Here is a 23,006-nt window from a genome sequence, read left to right on the forward strand (position 1 = left end):
TCCCCCACAAATGACCCCATTTTGGAAACTAGAGCCCTCAAATATTTTTTCTAGATGTTTGATGTGCACTTTGAACCCCTGGGGGCTTCACAGAAGTTTATAACGTTGAGCCGTGAAAAGAAAAAAAATTTTTTTTACCACTAAACTGTTGCTTCAACCAGGTAGCTTTTTTTATCACAAGGGTATCAGGAAAAAATGCACCATAAAATTTATGGTGCATTTTCTCCTGAGTACGCAGATACCCCATATGTGGTGGAAATCAAATGTTTGGGCGCACGGCAGGACTCGGAAGGCAAGGAGCGCCATTTCACAGCAAAATTGGTTGGAATTATTAGCGGACGCCATGTTTCATTTGGAGACCCCCCTGAAGTGCCTAAACAATGGAGCTCCCCCACAATTGACCCCATTTTGGAAACTAGACCCCTCATGGAATTTATCTAGCTGTTTAGTGAGCACTTTGAACCCCTGGAGGCTTCACAAACGTTTGTAATGTTCAGCCGTGAAAATATTTTATTCTTTTTTTTACCACAAAATTGTTTTTTCAAACAGGTAGCTTTTTTTTCCACAAGGGTATCAGAAAAAAATGCACCATAAAATGTATTGTGCAATTTCTCCTGAGTACGACGATACCTCATATGTGGTGGAAATCAATTGTTTGGGCGTACGGCGGGGCTCAGAAGAGAAGGAGCGCCATTTCACAGTAAAATTGATTGGAATTATTAGCAGACGCCATGTTTCATTTGGAGACCCCCTGAGGTGCCTAAACAATGGAGCTCCCCCACATGTGATCCCATTTTGGAAACTAGACCCCCCCCCATACAAAAAAAATTAGTTTGGCGAAATAAAAAATACAGACATCAGTAAAAAAAAAAAAAAAAAAAAAAAGAGCGCCTGCCACTAAGACCAGTGCCAAACGTGAGAGCAATGCACGAGTCTCGCATCGCATCATCCACTGCAGTCTGGAAGCGAGCAACTGCGCTGGATAATGCGATGCGAGAGGGCGGGGCGGCAGATGAGAAAGGGCGCAGCGGATGGAAGATGGGAAAGGGCGCAGCGGATGGAGGAGCGGCAGAGGATGGGAAAGGGAGCAGCGGATGGATGATGGGAAATGGCGCAGCGGATGGATGGGAAATGGCGCAGCGGATGGAGGAGCGGCAGAGGATGGGAAAGGGCGCAGCGGATGGATGATGGGAAATGGCGCAGCGGATGGATGGGAAATGGCGCAGCGGATGGAGGAGCGGCAGAGGATGGGAAAGGGCGCAGCGGATGGATGATGGGAAATGGCGCAGCGGATGGATGGGAAATGGCGCAGCGGATGGAGGAGCGGCAGAGGATGGGAAAGGGCGCAGCGGATGGATGATGGGAAATGGCGCAGCGGATGGATGGGAAATGGCGCAGCGAATGGAGGAGCGGCAGAGGATGGGAAAGGGCGCAGCGGATGGATGATGGGAAATGGCGCAGCGGATGGATGGGAAATGGCGCAGCGGATGGAGGAGCGGCAGAGGATGGGGGGGTGAGATGGGGATACCTACCTTACAGGATGGATCTAGGCAGCAGGATCACAGCAGACAGAAGAGGCAGCAGATGAAGGAGGCAACAGATCGAGGAGGGTGAGAGGGGGCAGTAGATGGAAAATGGGAGAGAGCAGGCAGCAGATCGGGGAGGGGGGCAGAGTCTGATGCGAGAGAGAGATGGCACATGTAGGGGGAGGGAGGGGGGCTTGCAGCACATGTAGGGGGAGGGAGGGGGGCTTGCAGCACATGTAGGGGGAGGGTGGCTGGCTTGCAGCACATGTAGGGGAGGGTGGCTTGCAGCACATGTGCTGCAAGCCAGCCACCCTCCCCCCACATGTGCTGCAAGCCAGCCACCCTCCCCCCACATGTGCTGCAAGCCAGCCACCCTCCCCCCACATGTGCTGCAAGCCAGCCACCCTCCCCCCACATGTGCTGCAAGCCAGCCACCCTCCCCCCACATGTGCTGCAAGCCAGCCACCCTCCCCCCACGTGGGGGGAGGGTGGCTTGCAGCACATGGAGGGATAGGTGGTGTGGCGATGGAGAAGGGGCAGCCGATGAAGGAGGCGGCGGCGGCGGCCGCCGCCGATCGGGGGCAGCAGCGGCTGAAAAAGGTGGGTGCAACGGCGACGGGGACAGTGGCGAGCATGGCGGCGGGGACGGCGGTGGACCGGGAGCGGCGGCGGGGACAGCGGTGGAGCGGGAGCATGGCGGCGGAGACAGCAGTGCAGCGGGAGCATGGCGGCGGGGACGGCGGTGGATCGGGAGCGGCGGCGGGGACAGCGGTGGAGCGGGAGCATGGCGGCGGAGACAGCAGTGCAGCGGGAGCATGGCGGCGGGGACGGCGGTGGATCGGGAGCGGCGGCGGGGACAGCGGTGCAGCGGGAGCATGGCGGCGGAGACAGCGGTGCAGCGGGAGCATGGCGGCGGGGACGGCGGTGGATCGGGAGCGGCGGCGGGGACAGCGGTGCAGCGGGAGCATGGCGGCGGAGACAGCGGTGCAGCGGGAGCATGGCGGCGGGGACAGCGGTGGATCGGGAGCGGCGGCGGGGACAGCGGTGCAGCGGGAGCATGGCGGCGGAGACAGCGGGAGCATGGCGGCGGGGACGGCGGTGGATCGGGAGCGGCGGCGGGGACAGCGGTGGAGCGGGAGCATGGCGGCGGAGACAGCGGTGCAGCGGGAGCATGGCGGCGGAGACAGCGGTGCAGCGGGAGCATGGCGGCGGGGACGGCGGTGGATCGGGAGCGGCGGCGGGGACAGCGGTGCAGCGGGAGCATGGCGGCGGAGACAGCGGTGCAGCGGGAGCATGGCGGCGGGGACGGCGGTGGATCGGGAGCGGCGGCGGGGACAGCGGTGGAGCGGGAGCATGGCGGCGGAGACAGCGGTGCAGCGGGAGCATGGCGGCGGGGACAGCGGTGCAGCGGGAGCATGGCGGCGGAGACAGCGGTGCAGCGGGAGCATGGCGGCGGGGACGGCGGTGGATCGTGAGCGGCGCCGGGGACGGCGGTGGAATCGGGAGCGGCGGCGGGGACAGCGGTGCAGCGGGAGCATGGCGGCGGAGACAGCGGTGCAGCGGGAGCATGGCGGCGGGGACGGCGGTGGATCGGGAGCGGCGGCGGGGACAGCGGTGCAGCGGGAGCATGGCGGCGGAGACAGCGGGAGCATGGCGGCGCGGGGACGGCGGTGGATCGGGAGCGGCGGCGGGGACAGCGGTGGAGCGGGAGCATGGCGGCGGAGACAGCGGTGCAGCGGGAGCATGGCGGCGGAGACAGCGGTGCAGCGGGAGCATGGCGGCGGGGACGGCGGTGGATCGGGAGCGGCGGCGGGGACAGCGGTGCAGCGGGAGTATGGCGGCGGAGACAGCGGTGCAGCGGGAGCATGGCGGCGGGGACGGCGGTGGATCGGGAGCGGCGGCGGGGACAGCGGTGGAGCGGGAGCATGGCGGCGGAGACAGCGGTGCAGCGGGAGCATGGCGGCGGGGACAGCGGTGCAGCGGGAGCATGGCGGCGGGGACAGCGGTGCATCGGGAGCATGGCGGCGGGGACAGCGGTGAAGCGGCAGCAGCGGCGGGGCGATCGGAGACAGCGGCGGTGAAGCGGGAGCAGCGGCGGGGACAGCGGTGAAGCGGGAGCAGCGGCGGGGCGATCGGGGACAGGGGCGAGCGGCGGGGCGATCGGGGACAGGGGCGGGCGGCGGGGACAACAACTTACCGCTCTCCTCGGCTTCTAGGGACGATCACAGGCCGCAGATCCACATTGATTGGAGAGAGCGGTCACAAGACCGGTCTCTCCAATCAGAGCTGGGGGCGGGTGAAGCATCGATCACCCAGCTCCAGCCAATGGCCAGTGCTACAGCAGCACTGATCAGGGCTGGATTTCAATGTTCCAGCCATTTTCAATGGCTGGAACATTACAGTAGCTGTAATTGGCTGAGCGGCGTTCGTCAGCCAATCACAGCCTCTGTAGGTTCGGGGAGGAGGCACCACCCCTCCTGAGGTCAGGCAGAGGTCCCCTCCTTCCCGAATCTACCGTTTAAGTAAATAAATTTCACTCCCCGGGGCTCCGGGACCGCGATTTCGCCATGACGTACTGAGTACGTCATGGGTCGTTTAGCACCATGTCACCATGACTTACTCAGTACGTCCAAGGTCGTTAAGGGGTTACCACATAGGACAATGTTCCACCACATGTATCAAAGTCCTCCACTGCTTAGATAACCAATTCTTGGCCCATGCTTGAAATTTCAGCTTCTGGTATCTTGGCCAGTGATGGTTGGGTTTCAGCCTTCCTTACCTTGGCCATGTCTTGAAACACTGAACACCTTGTATTTCTAGGCACTCCAGGGAGAGTGCACTTTTGGAATATGGATAATAATGGGTTCTAGGTCACTTCACATTTGATTCTTCTCAAGTCTTTGGTAGTTAATGTGCTTTTTTTTTAAGCAACATTGTTTTTGAGACACTGTTGACTACATTGAACACAACTTTTGATGGTTTTGTTACCACACCCCAATATCTTAGTAATTACAAGAGTTCTGTATCTTTTTAAGGCCGGTGTCCCACTTGTGAGTGTCTCGTGTGTATCTCGCAAGAGTCTTGCGTTGAAACCTGGCACGGATTCACACACTCTTCACAGGAGTGGGTCAGTTGCATGAATCTCTATGCAACCGTCCCACTCCTGTGAGGAGAGTGTGAGTCTGTGCCGGGTGATACAACGCTAGACTCGCGCAAGATACACGTGAGGCACTCGCAAGTGTGACACCGGCTTAAGACTTGTAACAATTTTTGACTTTACAAAGTCTGTTAAATCTTTTTTTACCCATTTCTTGAGGAAAACAAGCTGCCTAATAATTCTGCACACTAATAATTATGCCTCCCTCATTACACAAATACACATTACCTGATCTGCATCATCCAATAAGCATTCAAGTTTATACAGATTGGAGTTGGAAAATCTGCATAAAAACTATATGATCTGTTCTGAATACTCACTTGCCTAATAATTCTATACAGTGTATTCATTCACATATTTATACATTGCAATTACTGTTCAGTTTTGTTATTTAAAGGTTTGATTTTCGCTTCTAAACACACACTACATTGCAATAAATTCTAAAAAAAAAAAAAAAAAAAAAAAAAGTGTAACTGCAACGACACTGATTAAAGAAATCCTATTCTATACCGCAAACCAGGACAATAGAGTGCTATACTATGAAAAGGAACAGCTGCGGCTGTCACATTCTATTTTAGTCTTTATTATGCACTGGCGTCAATGCAGCTGTAAAATAGGATGAAAAAGCAGTGAATACAGCAAATAATAAAGCACATAGTAAAAGCCATTAATTGACACTTGCAGTAATCTTGCATTTTACTCCACCTAGCCAGCAGCATCCGCCGGGGACTTTAAAGGTCTCATTGTTTTCGGATATATTTTTTAAAGCCGCAAATCACATAAAATGCGAAACATGAGCTCTAGGGATGTGACACCTAATACTCGCACTGCTGATTTTTTTTCTTGCCACACCCTAAATTCAATAAAAAAAGCCTTCAGGTCAAAGAAGGTCTGTAATAACCCAATAAGCACATAAAAGTACAAGTTATCACCAACTAACTGATACAGGTCTAGTGACTGCAGCAATAATAGGTTTGTCATATTACATCCAAGACAAGACAAGTTTCATAACACAGCATCTAACAGAAGGCTAAATCAAGGTATCCGGCAATTTATCCTCCCATGCTATCAATCAGGGGAGATTGGGACTGTTTGTCAAAAAGATAATGACCCCCCCCCCCCCGAAAAAAACCCCCAAAAAACACAAAAAAACAAAACAAAAAAACAAACAGAAAACTGCCCTCCAGGCCACATCTAAGGCTTTACACGCAGCGATATCGCCAGAGATATCGCTGGTGAAAACACCCGCCCCCGTCGTTTGTGCGTCACGGGCAAATTGCGGCCCGTGGCGCACAAAATCGCTAACACCCGTCACATACTTACCTTCCTAGCGTCGTCGCTGTGGCAGGCAAACTGCCTCCTTTCTAAGGGGGCGGTTCATGCAGCGTCTCAGCGGAGTCACTAAGTGGCCGCCCAATAGAAGTGGAGGGGCGGAGATGAGAGGCCGTAACATCCCACCCACCTCCTTCCTTCCTCATTGCCGGTGGCCGCAGGTAAGCTGTAGTTCGTCGTTCCTGAGGTGTCACATGTAGCGATGTGTGCTGCCTCGGGAACGACAAAACTATGCCGGATGTGCATCACGGAATCCGTGACCCCGGCGATATATCGTTAGATACGTCGTTGCGTATAACGGGGCCTTTACCCTCACATCTCTGGTACTGAGAATATCCACAAGAATTTATATACACGTCTCTAAGTGGCATCTTCATCTTCTCTTAAGCGTCTTATTATAGGCGTACCATTATTTTAGGCATATTTCCCAGACACTTATTTAGAGAAGACGCATTTGCCGCACCTTCATCAGTCACAACTAAAATAATTTAGCCTCCAGGTAGAAAATGTAACTAGTAAATGCTGTACATCATGCCGATGAGCACACCTTAAAGAATGTAATTCTCTCCTTTTCCACCTCCATAGCAGAAGGAATTGAGCATTATGAGCTATTAGACTTACTAGGGCCCATATACTGTTCGTGCACAGGGGCCCCTTTCTGTCTGTGTCTGCCACTGCTGTGAACCATCACATAAATACAACCTCTACAACAGCCAGTCCATTAATAAAAATGCTAGAACCCTGGAAAATGTAAATGGTTTTCCCTTCACATAAACTGATGGCATATCACTATGGGACCTTTGCCTTTGAGGTCCTCACTTCTCCAATGAATGGACACGCCACCAGCAATGCTGCATCCCCTTCAGTCATTCCAGTGTACAGCAGCCCCTGGTCATCTGGCTGTGCAGGGAACTCCAGCAACCCCATTTAGGTGAATGGAGGCAACTGCAGTTCCGTGTATAGCTGGGTGGTCAGAAGGACCACCCTGAGGGGAGTAATTAGAGGAGGATAAAGCACAGCTTGCCTCACTTTCATGCTCACCATGGGATAATAAAAGTCGGCACCCTCGGTGAACACTATAATGTAAGTCCCTGGTTATAGATTATCAAATATGTAACATTATAAAATGTCACTGAGAAGTTGTGGTGAAGAAATCTTTAGAAATAACAAAAAAAAAAAAACCTTCAAATTCAAAGGTTAAATTAAAACAAAATCCTTATTTTCTGAAGGGGTGGTCTGGTTCAGTACCCTATAAGATCATTTTGATTTAATAGAAGGAAATCCCTCCTGCTGATACCAATCAGACCGGACAGAACGCAGCTACAAAGTGCATCTCTCTGTGTAGGACCAGATACGTCTGTTAGTTTGCTGGACATAATTCTTATTTATTTTGCTTGCAGTCGAACTAAAAACCAATATTCGTGAAATCAGAAGACTGACTGAAGAAACTTTCCTGTATATCTATAAAAGATGTAAAGCAGTTAAAGGGCGTCTGTCAGCGGATTTTTGCTACGCAATCTGAGGACAGCATGAAGTAGGGGCTGAGACACTGACTTCAGGGATGTGTCACTTATTAGGCGGTGTGCAGTTGTTTCAATACAATGAATATTTTATCAGCAGGAGCTTATCACTGATTGGATCCCAAGTGAGACCTGGTCCAACCATGTTCCCAGGTCTCACGCAGCTTACTGTCTTATACAATGTTCACGAAAAACTATGGTGTGGGTGGGGTTAGCTTCCTGAGCTCTGCATTATGCTACTTCTAATAACTCTGTGTAACAACTGCTACACTCGCTAAACTTAGTGAAACATTGTTGGAATAGTTTCCTACATATTGCTCCTCTCAGATGAGGTAGCAAAAACCTAGTGACAGATTATTTTTAAAAGTATGGGTTCAGCAGATTCCAAATGCAAACCTTAAATGGAAATAGAACAACCAAAAAGATAGAACAAATCAATAAAGGGCAGTAACTATAATTTATACCTATCTGCAGAAATCCTAATCGCATAACACAGTGCCAATCCAAATACCTAGAACACTAGTAGGACAGAAAGGGAACACCTAGAGTACAATGTAAAACTAGTTACATCGTAAAATGCCCTCCAGACGTGAAACCCTGTAACCTAACGTGTTTCAACCTGCTGCATCAGGGGGTGCAGGGACACCCACCTGGAGGGAACATACCATGTAATAGTTTGCCTACTTATTAAATTTATGAAAATACGCAGAGCTCAGTGGTGACTTAACTGGCTATATAAATACGTATTTACTTTTTTCCGTGTTGTTTTTTTTCCAACAGTGTTTAATAGTATAGGGATTTGTCTCCACAGCATGAAGGACAAGAAAGTCAGCAAAATGCGGAATTCATAATAAAGAGAGAGCAATAACTTACTTCAGAGGCTCGGGGGAGAGCTTAGTTCCAGAAAAGTTGATGTGCGATAAAGCAAGAGAGCTGCTGAAGAACTGTTTAAAAGTAGGTGGCACTTCTTTTCCTTTCCTGAAGAGTACAAAGACGATTATCTGACAATTCATAGAAACACAAGGCAAGTGTGCCCTACAAGAAGGAATGAGCTTAAAAAAGGTTAAAAGGGGTTTGTTTTTTAAAAAAAAAAGTCTCAACAATTATGCAATGTTTAAAAACAAAACCCTGAAGGTCAAGGCTGGTTGCAATTTCCAGAAGGATGTGACTGATGGCATAATTTCTCTAAAAAAAATATATCAGATTTGTCATCAGTATTCTTGAGTCTCAAGTCAATGACTAAATCCTCGGAATACCAGCTGAAGTAACGAAAAACCTGATACTAACTTTGATGATATTGCTTATCCAACAAATCCAACAACTAAAATCATTAATTAATGAAAATGGAAGTACACTTATGGCTCCACATCTGTAAGCTAAAATGATATTTCAAGGTGAGTGGAATTAATACCTGTGGGGAAAGAATGTCCTGGAGAGATTGAGTGTAGTAAGGTGCTGTAAGCAACCACGCAGTAGAGCGCCACATACCTAAAGAAGGAACAACAGGACAGTCATCAGTGTAATATTATAGATTTCTGGCACACACAAGTTTGTGATGAAATAATATAATTTATTTGGAAATTATTTCTGCAGAATTACACTGCCATTTTTGCCAACGTTTCCGGTCTTACATTCAGAGCCTTCATCTGGGCAAAATGGATCCGGAGGTGGACACTGGGAAGCTCTGTAGAGCAGTAATGCATGCCTTGTGGGTAGAAGCAAGGCAGAATAAGTGCCAGGACAAGAGTGAATCTGTTTTGGCGTTATTGAGGTGAAGGACTGGCACCTTATAACAGCAGTAGGGTGCCCGGGAGAAACTCTGGTGTACAGCACTTATTCTGCCTTGCTTCTGCCCACAAGGCATCCATTACTGCTCTACAGAGCTTCCTAGTGTCTACCTCAGGATCCATTTTGCCCAGACGAAGGCTCTGAATGTAGGAGCCAAAACGTTGGCAAAACTGGCTGTGTGACTCTGCAGAAATAAATTTACAAATAAATTATATTATCTCTTCACAAACTTGTGTGTGCCAGAAATCTATATTATCATCATCATCTCCTTTTTTCTGAGCACCAATTTACATATGGTTGTAGCAGAGCTTTATTCAGTCATCACAGTGTAGTCCGCACCCCAACACAGTACACACTTTACTCCCAACAAATTTTTAAGTGGAAAACATTTTTGGAGTTAATGGAATCTGTCACCAGGTTTTTGCTACCCAATCAAACATCAGCATAATGTAAAGGCAGAGACCCTAATTCCAATGATGTGTCACTTACTGAGCTACTTGCTGCAGTTTTGATTAAAAACGGTTTTATCTTCTGCAGATCTACCAGTTCTCTGAACGATGAACTTTGTCTAACCACGCCCTCACCACTGATTGGCAGCTTTCAGTCTACGCTGTGCATAGACAGACAGCTTCCAATCAGATGATAAGACAGGGTTATATACAGTGTGTCCACCCATATCCTGTCCACCGCCATTAACTTGAGAACGGCGGCAGCTATAGGCATAGAAGTGGTGTCTAGGTATAGTAAAGTAGTTATGCGCTACGCATGAAACCACCTATAGCGCCACCTGGTAGAAAACAACGGAGATAGCATTTTTATTTCAAAAACAGAACGAGAGAGAAACAATGTGAATTAAAAAATTGTAGGGTATTATCAATTCAATACGAATCGACACCTTGCATACAGAAATGCTATGATATGAAACCCATGACCCCCCCCCAAAACATTGAATGCTGGTCACACATATGGCGCTCATTTATCTTTGATGCTCAAAGTGGCCACCGTCAGCTGCAATGCACATCTGGAGTCTGGACAGCATACTGTATCTTGCTGCACGTTGTACAATATGGTTGGTGACACGTTTGCACAGGCATCTGTGATACGTCGTCGTAGGTCCTGCAATGTTGGTGGAGGGGTCGCATACACCTGCTGTTTGATGTGACCTCACAGAAGGCAGTCCAATGGGGTCAGGTCAGGTGAGTGTGGAGGCCACTCCACACAGTCACCATACCCAACGACTTGTAGGAAGGTCTCCATGAGGTATCGCTTCACGTCTGCAACCTTCTTTTACTAGGATTAGAACGTGTAAAACTCACAAGGCTGCGGATGTGAAGCAATACCTCATGGAGACCTTCCTACAAGTTGTTGGGTATGGTGGCTGCGTGGAGTGGCCTCCACGCTCACCTGACCTGACCCCATTGGACTTCCTTCTGTGAGGTCACATCAAACAGCAGGTGTATGCGACCCCGCCACCAACATTGCAGGACCTATGACGACGTATCACAGATGCCTGTGCAAATGTGTCACCTACCATATTGCACAACATGCAGCAAGATACAGTATGCTGTCCAGAGTCCAGATGTGCATTGCAGCTGACAGTGGCCACTTTGAGCATCAAAGTTAAATGAGCGCCATATGCGTGATCGGCATTCAATGTTTTTTGGGGGGGGGGGGGGGGTCATGGGTTTCATATCATATTATTTCTGTATGCAAGGTGTCGATTCGTATTGAATTGATAATGCCCTACAACTTTGTAATACACTTTTTTTTCTCTATCTCGTTCCGTTTGAGATAAAAATGCGAACTCCGCTGTTTTCCACCATGTGGCGCTATAGGTGCTTTCATTGCGTAGCGCATGGCTACTTTACCATACCACTTCTATGCCTATAGCCTCCGCTGTTCTCAAGTTAATGGCGGTGGAAAGGATATGGGTGGACACACAGTAGAGCTCAAGACTATGAAGAAGACCATTACAGCCCACTAGTGATAAAATAATTATTTTATCATTAAGAGATTATCAAAACTCCAGAAAGTCGCCCATCAAATTACATACAGCTGGAATCAGGGTCTTTGCCTCTGCATCATGATGCTGTCAGATTAGTTGGCAAAATCCTGACAATCTTTAAAAGAACCTGTCAGCACAATTTCTTAATGTAATGTAATGTAATGTAAAGGCATGGCTGAAGTTGTGCTGTAATACTGATTAAATTGATAACTTTAGTGAAGAAATCCATTTTGTTGTGGTTCTTTAATTAGCATTTAAGCAAATAAATGTATTTTAGTGGTAATGTTTCAGTACACCATTTTAAGCATCACACAATATGCATACATGTGGAATACAGGGTCGCTGAGTTCATAAAAAGTCCTAAAACGGGGTCTACAATTGCAATCAATCAAAAGCTACAGAAAAAAAAAAGTAAACCCAAATCATTCCTTTCATGTGAATAGATATTAATGATAGATATGCAAAGTTGTATACCATATATCAGTCACTGTAATATGAATTTCATCCTCTGTTCTATGAGCATTTAAAAGATAGAGTAGACTTCATAATTACCGCATCTGCTGAACACTCAGTGTTCGATAAATCCAGGTACTTAATGGCATTTGGCTGTGCCAAAAAAGTATACAAATACTAGAAGGAAAGCAAACAGAAAAACATTACTGAAATGGCATGTGAGCATAATACACACAGCATATACTGGTTAAAGGCATTTATAATACTATAGGTTTTCCCAGTGAATAAGAACAAAAACTGTAGTTATTTTTTGTTTTGTTTTACAGATTAAGCCAAAAATAAAAGCAGAATACAGAGCTAAAATGTGACTGTGCCAACAAGGTCCTAAAGTGAAGCTCGACCCTTGAAATAGGCTAAAATGTAAGTAGTCCGCTCGATTGTATACTGATAATCTTTACTTAAAGGAGTTATTCACTACTCGGACCACCTCTTCTCCATCCCTATGTTATTCCCCAAAAAAATTAACAACACCTATACTTCCCTTCAGTGTCACCACCATTCCAGTGGTGTTACCAATGCCCCTCCCGAGACTCCCGTGACATTATTTTGTGCTGGCTTTGCTCTTTTCTCCTTTGGACAAATAAAGATATTTGGAGGAAGTAAGAGATGCGGTTGTGCTCACCTCCTGCTATTGTCAGTTACATGTGAAGAAGGGGAGAGGGAAGCTAATGCCAATTGACAGGAGGGATCACATGACAATGTCATGTGAGTCTCGGGAGAGTCAGTGCCGACAATGCTGGAGCAGTGCTGGCACCAGAGGAGAGTATAGGTGTTGATATTTTGTTAAGGGGAAACCGGGATGGAGAAGAGGTGACTGGTGGAGGCAGCACCCACAGCTACTATGGCCTCCACAGATGGCAGGATGTAATTGTAATCAATCTGGCGTAGAACACCAGAGCTCCACATATAGTTTAATGGATACTGGCGGTTACTGCAGATTAGCTCCTATTGAAGTGAATAGGACTTAATATGCACTACAGTGGTGCAGCCGCTAAACAATTCACGAGGCAGTGGTGTTACACTCCATAAAAGAGCTGCGATCTGGCTGCCTCTGGAGGTGATAACCGCTGAATAGTAGCGGTACCAAGAGTTGGATCTCATCAATCGAATAATGAGGGCTTATCCTATAAGTGTAGTGGACAACCCCTTTAAATGTACGAATAGCAAATACCTGCATTACATGTATTACACCATTAGGTTCAAGAGTGTATGGAAGTCAGAGGCTAGTCCAATCAGAACAGAATGGAAAAAAAAAATAAATACAGTAATATGCTGGCTGTTTCCTGTAGTAACATATATTCCTCACCAATTTACATTTATTTGATTAAAAAATATTTTATTGCCCAAAGAGTATAAAAGAGGCACACAATGTAAATCATATAACATTATAGGGGAAAGCATTAGTGTAATTCATGGATACTGCCATCTATAAACAGAAAGTGCAGTACTGCACATACCGAGAGTTCATCACCGCGGAGTATATTCCCTGAGAGGTCGAGGTGGGTAAGGGTGGTTGCAATCAACGGCATTGCACTCAGTGACTGGGAAAGGCTATTCACTCCTAGGAATTGAAAAAAAGATTAAAAAAATACAGGATTGAATAAGCTTAGTTATGCTAACACTGTAGACCGTTTAATAATGCCATGAGAAATGTTCCATAGAGAGCTGAAAAGTGTTAGTAAATAAAGGATCCTTACATCACAGAAGTGAGTACACCCCTCACATTTTTGTAAACATTTTCTTATATCTTTTCATGGAACAACACTGAAGACCTGACACTTTGATACAATATAAAGTAGTCAGTGTTCAGCTTGTATAACAGTGTAAATTTGATGTGCGCTCTAAATAACACAACCATTAACATCTAAACCACTGGCAACAAAAGTAAGTAAAAGCTAAGTGAAAATAGCAAAATTGTACCGAAAGAGTCAATAGGTTGTGTGGCCACCATTATTTTTAAGCACTGCCTTAACCCTCTTGGAGATTTGGCATGGAGGTCATTAGAGCTTCTCAATAACCACTGAAATCCTCTTCCACTCATCCATGATGACATCACAGAGCTAGTGGATGACCTTGTGCTCCTCCACCTTCCCTTTGAGTATGCCCCACAGCTGCTCAATAGGGCTTATATCTGGAGACATGCTTGGCCAGTCCAGCACCTTTAGCCTCAGTTTCATTACCAAGGCAGTGGTCATCTTTGAGGTGTGTTTGGGGTCATTGTCATGTTGGAATACGGCCCTTCGGCCCAGTTTCTGACAGGAAGGGGATCATACTCTTCTTCAGTATGCCACAATACATGTTGGCATTCATGGTTCCCTCAATTTACTGTAGCTCCCAAAAGCTTAATTTTGGAATATAAAACAGAGGCTAGGGGATAAGCAGATCCCTTACGCCAGGGGTGGGATGACCTTTTCTACAGCCCCCAGGATACATTCCCAGAAACCACAGTGCTCGGGTGGCAGCTGCGTCTTGCTGGTTGCCAGCCCTTTAAACCCTGCATGCAGCGTTCAATGCTAAACACTGGGATGAATACTCTGGAGGATTATGTCCTCACTCTGGCCAGGGCTAGCATCCATCCACATGAGCTGAAGTCACTGGGATCAAGGAGGTCACCTGAGGTCAGTTTACCTGCGGTTACAGTTCGGGTGCCGTAGGAACCTTCAGCTATGACCACAGATAAAGTGAGTCACCGTTCACAGCTGCGGCTCAGTCAGTCTCTGCCAGACACCGCAGCATGTAGACATGTTCTGGGACTGTGCGCTGTGACTTCAGTATGTAGCAGAGCCAGAATAGTCATGGGGCCTGGTGTAGATTACGACAGAACTGGGGGTTTGGGGTTAATAAATTGAAGAAAGGGGGGGGGGGGTTGCATTTTGTTTCAAACAAAGATTTTTTTTTTTACAGTGTTTGTTTATTTCTTTTTACTTACGGATTAGTAATGAGGGGGATTCAGATGCCTTCCATTACTAGTCTAGGGCTTAGTGGCAGCTGTGAGCTTTCAATAACCCCTTATATGACCCAGATTGCCACGGCACCAAGGCAATCGTGATGAGCTGGTTAAAGTACCGGGATTGTCGCATCTAATGGATCCGACAATTTTGGGCAGCTGCAGGCTGCTATATTTAGGCTGGGGGGGCCCAATAACTATGGGTCCCTCCCATCCTGAGAATACCAGCCCCCAGCTGTTGGCTTTATCATGGCTGGATATCAAAATGGAAAGGAAACTGCACAGCAATTTATTAAATTTAAATAATAAAAAAAGCCGCATGGGTCCCTCTTATTTTGATACACAGCCAAGAAAAGCAAATGGCTGGGGGCTGCAGCCTATAGCCATATGCTTTATCTGTGCTGGGTATCACAATATGGGGGGGACAATAAGCCAATTTTTTTTTTATATTTTTTTTTACACCTCTATAAAGATGCATACAAAGTGAGGGATTCCAAGCAGTCACTCACGCTGTCACACAGGCTGGCAACACGGTCCGACTGCAACCAGAGACACTAGGTCTGCCGGTGGGTGGGGGAAGCAGTGAATATGTATCAGGATAATAAGCTGCCCCAGAAGTAGTGTTAAAGCCACCCGGGAGACTCTGTATAATAGTCCTGCTTTATTCCCTATTTTCTCTTTTTCTTTTTTTATTTATTTATTTTTAATTATCCGGATGGCTAAATCCGGATAGTTACACGGTGTTCCCTCTGTGTTTTGGGTCAGTACATAGACACTAGGTATAAATACGGATCCCGAATTTTACAGACTGGGTTCACCCATCACTAGTTAAGACTGTGCAATATTTACCAAGGGGAGTGTTGGATCATTTACCAATACATTTAAAATTGCAACTGGGAGGTGGTGAGCCTATAGGTGATTCTTTATGGAGTTTAAACTAACCCTTTTGGGCACAGTTGATGGATACAAATATTGGCAAAATCTTTACGCTTTACCGGAGGGTCAACCTCTAAGATATATTTGGGATGTTATGAAGGCATACATGAGAGGACTTTGTATTGGAGAAATAAGCAAAATAAAATTCAAGAACAAAACTAAACAATTACAACGTATAGTATGGGAAACAGAGGTGACATACTGTATGCGTCCTCTGCTTCCCATACTTTACGTTGTAGTTGTTTAGTTTGTTCTTGGATTTTATTTTGCTTATTTAATTTTTGCCAGAGCTATAGAGTGAAGCTTCCACTGAGGATAATAAGCTCGCTTGGGAAAATGCACAAAAAATGACGTCTGATCACATTTTATTGATGGTATCTCAAAAGGAATTGTTTATCAAACAAAAATATTTTGAGGAGGGTGAAGGCATCTACTAGCTGCTATAGTTAAAGTGTAAGGCTATGTGCGCACGTTGCGTACTGGCCCTGCAGAAATTTCTGCAGCGATTTGAACAGCACACGTGCGCTTCAAATCGCTGCAGAAAGAGTCCGTAGTGAAAAAAAAAAAGCCGATTTCATGCGTTCTGAGTGCAGCCCCTCCCAAAGACCGAGCAGGAGCTGCAGGCAGAGCGCAGGAAAGAAGTGACATGTCACTTCTTAGAACACGCGCTTCGGGCAGCAGCCGAATCGCTGCGCTCTAAGACGCCACGTGCGCACGTCTCCTACATAATCTTCATAGATTATGCTGGGGACGCAGGACACATGCAGTTACGCTGCGGTGCAGATCGCAGCGTAACTGCATGCAATTACGCAACATGCGCACATAGCCTAAATGAGAACAGCGCATATAAATAGGTTGATGGCATTCGGTGGGAGGAGGGAGGATAGTTACTGATAATGTGGAAATAATTAATTAATAATCTTCACCTCTATTACACTAAAGTATGAAGTCCAGGACCAACTGTCTAGAAAGGGAGGTTTCCTCCTATTTTGACAGGAAAGTCTGGGGAAAGTAATTGTCAGAAGGGTGTTGCAAGATCAATAGAGATGAGAATACCTGTCAAAGTTCAGGTTCAGACGGACTTCAAATAAAGTTCTGTTGGGGACCTGGACGACCTGAACCCCATTGGAACTCACTTATTGGGCAACTGAGGTCTCTGCCTACATACAGCCAGCCAGAAACAGAGCACTTCCGAGGAAGGGAGGGCAGTGGGGTTTTGTTTACACACTACATCCGATAACGCTGATTTTACCCCCAGTGTGAGCCATTGAAACACTGCAAGCGGCTTGCACTGGGCAGTGAATGAAATAGTACAGTAAGCATAGAGTTCTGGTGCAGGGTACAGGATGGTGCATGAGATTCTGGGTTGGGAAGTTGGTGAATATTCATTCACTTAATTAGCTGGCAGTCTTGATCTAAGAGTGACAGCGTGTAGGTCTATGCAGCTGTCATTCTCAGCTCAGGAGAGATACCGAGGATTGTGGTACGATCCGAATTCAGGCACTAATACAGCAGGCAAATATAATACACTTCCTAAAAATAAGCCCTAGCTCATTTTTCAAAGCAAAAAATAATATAAGCCCCTGTCTTCTTTTTAGGAAAACATGGTAAGTCATGGGTCTTCTAGCAAGGCAATGACCCAAAACATACGTCACTAAGCCCCAGAAATTGATCCAAAAAGTGCTGGAGAGATCTGAAGTGGCTAGCTATACGCCCGGATTTAAATCCCATTGAACACCTATGCAGAGATCTTGAAACTGCTGTTGGGAGAAGGAATCCTTCAAAATGAGAGACTGGAAGTGCCAAAGGGTGTGCAACCAAACATTAAGTTGAGGGTGCCAACAATTTTGTCTGGCCCATTTTTGGAGTTTTGTTTCAAATTATGTCCAACTTGCCTTTTTCTCTCTTTGTTTGGTGTTGTTCCAATACACACAAAGGAAATAAATATAAGTGTATAACAAAATATGCATAATTGCAATAGTCCTCTGTGAGAAGTACTTTGTTTTCTGGGACAATTTCAAGGGTACCAACACTGTCGACCATGACCGTCCATCTATCTATATTACACAAACAAACACACACACACACTTATATGCATATTATATACAGAATCTTAATAAAAGGACATCATTCACATTACATACCTTTTGGCGATATTGAGGTTTTTGATAAGTTTAAATGTATCAGTCCCCTAGGTAGTTTGGCAAACTGTGTGCTTAAAAAAGACACACCTGTAAAGAACACAGAAAAGATCATGTAACTATATACATGTATATGTACTTCAATAGATCAATAAAAGTAACACTATATTGGTGGATTAATTGAAATTTAGTAATATTTTACTTCCAATATAGGCAATGTCAATCTGTGTAGTCTACAGATCTTGCTTAGCAGCAGTTAAAAGGCGCTTCTAAGGTTACATTTCCACGATCAGTGTTTGGTGAGTTTTTGAAGCTGGAGAATTTCTGCACCAATTCTGTTCCTTAGTTTACTTGTGTTTTAGCGTGCCTTTTTGTTACGTGCATTTTCGTCTCAAAGCTGTACAGGATACAGCCAGGCCCCTTTTTGTTAGGCCTTGCACATTAGAGTTCCTGTCCCTGTATGATGCACAGATGGAGTATGTCTTGGCAGCCCGTCTGATCTAATAGTATGGGCGTCACCTAATAGGCGGCGGGCTTGTGACTGCGCATCTGCATGTGTGAACAGCGCTCTATGCAAACTATCCGTGTGCAGTTTTCCCATCCAGCAATTTCCCCCTCCATTCCATGGAGGGGTGTGTGTGATTTGCTCCTCCTGCACCTGTGATGCCTCCACTTAGTGTGGGTTTAGCTGTATTCTGGTAGAGTACTAGTTCTTGGCCTTGGTGCTTTACATCTGCAGCCCTATCTTTGCTGTAAATAATGCTTAATTATTGGAGGATATTTCTTCCTTTTTTTGTTGCCATTTTCAAAGCTGGAGAATGCAGCATCAATAATGCGAGTTATTCATTCATCGTGGGCATGTACCCTAAAGGAGTTTGCACTCTGAATTGAAACAGCACTGCACTATAGAATTTGGGAGAGAAGGAGGGGGGGGGGGGGCAGGTAACGAGTAGGGATGATCGAATACCTAAATATTCGCCTTCGCGAATATCCGCCGAATAGCGAATAGGTCGCCACTATTCACGAATATTCGATGCGCAATGTAAGTCTATGGGAAACTCGAATAATTTCACGTTGGACCTAACGGCGAGCTGTGGTGACTGAGGAAAAGCCTGCAATGGATGGGAAAAGGCAGACACAGTATGGGCACAGCCTGTAGAAGGTGCGTGACTGCATTTCTGGAGTCTTGGAATAACGTGGTCAGAGCAGCACGCAGAGTTTACGTAGGTCGCCAGAACAGCTCTCAAACCAAATCGCTTTTTTAACAAACAGAACGCAGGTCTGTCTCTCATCGTTACATATGTTTGTTAACATTTTAAAAAGTTTACCTGTGCCAAGTGGAAACCTCAATATCAATATGCTTTACTCATAAAAAATGAAAGGTCATACAAGTTTATTTTGTTCGCAGATGCAGCGCTGCTGCTTAACGCGGCACCTGTCAGCACGGCTATGTATGACATGGTTGCGACAGTATTTCATTCTTGTAGGAGATCTCTTTGCAGCGTAAATCTTAAGCAGCCTGGTTTCAGCTGCCAAATTTGTTACTTGGTTGCCATGTTATTTGCAGTCAGAAAAGTCGTTGCCCTGTTACAGATAGGTTAATGAATATCCCTGAATTACACTATACAGTATAAGAATATAGAAAAACTATTCTAAACTAAAATCTCCCTAAAATAATTTAGTAAATGACATATTCCTCCATTTAGTGGTGCTGTATCATATAGGTCTTTTTTATTTGATGGAATATCTATCTTCCCATGATATGAGTAATTTTTTTGTCTCCGCTTCTAGAAATTGTATTTTAAATGTAGCTAAATTCTGTTTGCAAAATGAAATCTCAGCACGATAATAGCAATTTGTCAGAACGCAGCAGAAAACTATTAATCTCTGCAGTGAAATGAGCACATAATTATAAAGGAAAGCTGATAAAGCCAGAGGGATTGTAATAGTAGATCTTTCCATCTATAGGTGAGTCAGAAAAACTTTAGGCAATAATAATTGTGATTCACCCCTTCTTAACACAAGAGAACAGGCTAGATAAATGTCTGAGGTTTGTAGGCTACAGCTAACATATAAAAAGTTAATAAAATCCTTGATGAAGCACTCAGCCCTAAATTTGTAGGGTCTGAAAGGGTGATGGATGACAATTATTCTCTTCTCAGTTATTCACTCCATGAATCCTTGTAAATTCCATATCTGAGGACAACTGCAAACTTCTGCTGTTGCACCCTCAAAAGTAATAGGCTGCATTCACACATTGTGGCAATAATATAAAATATATACACACACACACATTTATATATTATATATATATATAACACACACAAACACACACACATATACATACACACACACTATATATATATATATATATATATATATATATATATATATACATATATATACACACACACACACACACACACACACATACATAACATAACATACATACATACATACATATGCCTCCACAGAATTTTTAAAAAATAAAAACTCATGAAATAGGCCTGGACAGAAATGATGGTGCCCTTGAAAATAATGTGACAAAAGGGATATGGCACCCTGAACCTAATATTTTGTTGTACAACCTTTTGAGGCAAATCACTGTAATCAAACAAACAATTCCTGCAACTGTCAATGAGACTTGTGCACCTCTCGACAGGTATTTTGGCCACTTCTCAAGAGCAAACTGCTCCTGTTTCGGGTTTGAAGGTTGCCTTTGCCAGGCGGCATGTTTTAGCTCTTTCTAAAGATGCTCAATAAGATTTAGGTCACGGCTCATAGAAGCCACTTCAGAATAGTCCAATGTTTTCCTCTTAGCCATTCTTGGGTGTTTTTAGCTGTGTGTTTTGGGTCATTATCCTGTTCCAAGATTGTAGACACCTGTGATGCTAATTCGTGGACACACCTTGATTTAACATGTCCCTTTTGTCACATTATTTTCAAGGGTACCACCATTTCTGTCCAGGCCTTTTTCATGAGGTTTATTAAAAAAAAAAAAAAAAAAAAAAAGAAAACCTCTGTGGAAACATGGTTGAAAAACAATGTCTGACCTTTATTTGTTCATTTTCATAGATTTTTTTTTTTATTTATTACTTTTGTCAGATTCAAGTTATATCTGTGACCATTATCGGTTGTTCTTTCATTAAACGAGGGGTAAATATATATTCTATATTTATTACACATACACAGTACAGACCAAAACTTTGGACACACCTTTTCATTCAAAGTGTATTCTTTATTTAGATGACTCTGAAAATTGTAGATTCACATTGAAGGCATCACAACTATGAATTAACACATGTGGAATGAAATACTTGACAAAAAACTGTGAAACAACTGAACATTTGTCTTATATTCTAGGTTCTTCAAAGTATCCACCTTTTGCTTTGATTACTGCTTTGCACACACTTGGCATTCTCTTGATGAGCTTCAAGAGGAAGTCACCGGAAATGGTCTTTCAACAGTCTTGAAGGAGTTCCCAGAGACGCTTAGCACTTGTTGGCCCTTTTGCCTTCACTCTGCGCTCCAGCTCACCCCAAACCATCTCGATTTGGATTCAGGTCTGGTGACTGTGGTAGCCAGGTCATCTGGCGTAGCACCCAATCACTCTTCTTCTTAGTCAAATAGCCCTTACACAGCCTGGAAAAGTGTTTGGGGTCATTGTTATTGAAAAATAAATGGTCCAACTAAATGCAAACCGGATGGAATAGCATGCCGCTGCAAGATGCTGTGGTAGCCATGCTGGTTCAGTATGCCTTCAACTTTGAATAAATCTCCAACAGTGTCACCAGCAAAGCACCCCCACACCTCCTCCTCCATGCTTCATGGTGGGAACCAGGCATGTAGAGTCCATCTGTTTACCTTTTCTGCGTCGTACAAAGACACGGTGGTTGTATCCAAAGATCTCAAATTTGGACTCATCAGACCAAAGCACAGATTTGCACTGGTCTAATGTCCACTTCTTGTGTTCTTTAGCCCAAACAAGCCTCTTCTGCTTGGTGCGTGTCCTTAGCAGTGGTTTCCTAGCAGCTATCTTACCATGAAGGCCTGCTGCACAAAGTCTCCTCTTAACAGTTGTTCTAGAGATGTGTCTGCTGCTAGAACTCTGTGCGGCATTGACCTGGTCCCTAATCTGAGCTGCTGTTAACCTGCGATTTCTGAGGCTGGTGACTCAGATAAACTTATCCTCCACAGCAGAGGTGACTCTTGGTCTTCCTTTCCTGGGGCAGTCTTCATGTGAGCCAGTTTCATTGTAGCGTTTGATGGTTTTTGCCACTGCACTTGGGGACAATTTCAAAGTTTTCCCAATTATTTAGACAGACTGACCTTCATTTCTTAAAGTAATGATGGCCACTTGTTTTTCTTTACTTAGCTGCTTTTTTCTTGCCATAATACAAAATTCCAACAGTCCATTCAGTAGGACTATCAGCTGTGTATCCACCAGACTTCTGCACAACACAACTGATGGTCCAAACCCCATTTACAAAGCAAGAAATCCCACTTATTAAACCTGACAGGGCACACCTGTGAAGTGAAAACCATTTCCGGTGACTACCTCTTGAAGCATATCAAGAGAATGCCAAGAGTGTGCAAAGCAGTAATTAAAGCAAATGGTGGCTACTTTGAAGAACCTAGAATATAAGACATTTTCAGTTGTTTCACACTTTTTTTTTACGTATTTCATTCCACATGTGTTAATTCATAGTTTTGATGCCTTCAATGTTAATCTACAATTTTCAGAGTCATGAAAATAAAGAAAACTCGTGGAATAAGAAGGGCTGTCCAAACTTTTGGTCTGTACTGTATATAGTAAATATATATATATATATATATATATATATATATACATACATACATACATACATACATACATACACACACACACATACATACATATACATACATACATACAGACATATGAAAAAGTTTGGGCACCCCTATTAATGTTAACCTTTTTTCTTTATAACAATTTGGGTTTTTGCATCAGCTATTTCAGTTTCATATATCTAATAACTGATGGACTCAGTAATATTTCTGGATTGAAATGAGGTTTATTGTACTAACAAAAAATGTGCAATCTGCATTTAAACAAAATTTGACCCGTGCAAAAGTATGGGCACCTCAACACAAAAGTGACA

General features: G+C 45.0%; 1 protein-coding gene across 1 annotated transcript in view; it reads right to left on the minus strand.

Annotated features, from left to right (window-relative positions):
* Positions 1 to 23,006, minus strand: part of CARMIL1 (capping protein regulator and myosin 1 linker 1) — a 362,146-nt gene that overhangs the window by 181,335 nt on the left and 157,805 nt on the right. Inside the window, exons 12-16 of the mRNA XM_075316069.1 lie at positions 17,869 to 17,955; positions 13,299 to 13,402; positions 11,881 to 11,958; positions 8,947 to 9,023; positions 8,409 to 8,513 (exon numbers count right to left, since the gene is read on the minus strand). Of these exons, the coding sequence (XP_075172184.1) occupies positions 8,409 to 8,513; positions 8,947 to 9,023; positions 11,881 to 11,958; positions 13,299 to 13,402; positions 17,869 to 17,955 (451 nt within the window). The remainder of the gene's footprint in view (positions 1 to 8,408; positions 8,514 to 8,946; positions 9,024 to 11,880; positions 11,959 to 13,298; positions 13,403 to 17,868; positions 17,956 to 23,006) is intronic.

This window comes from Anomaloglossus baeobatrachus, chromosome 6 (genome assembly GCF_048569485.1).
Source record: "Anomaloglossus baeobatrachus isolate aAnoBae1 chromosome 6, aAnoBae1.hap1, whole genome shotgun sequence".
Lineage (NCBI taxonomy): Eukaryota > Metazoa > Chordata > Amphibia > Anura > Aromobatidae > Anomaloglossus > Anomaloglossus baeobatrachus.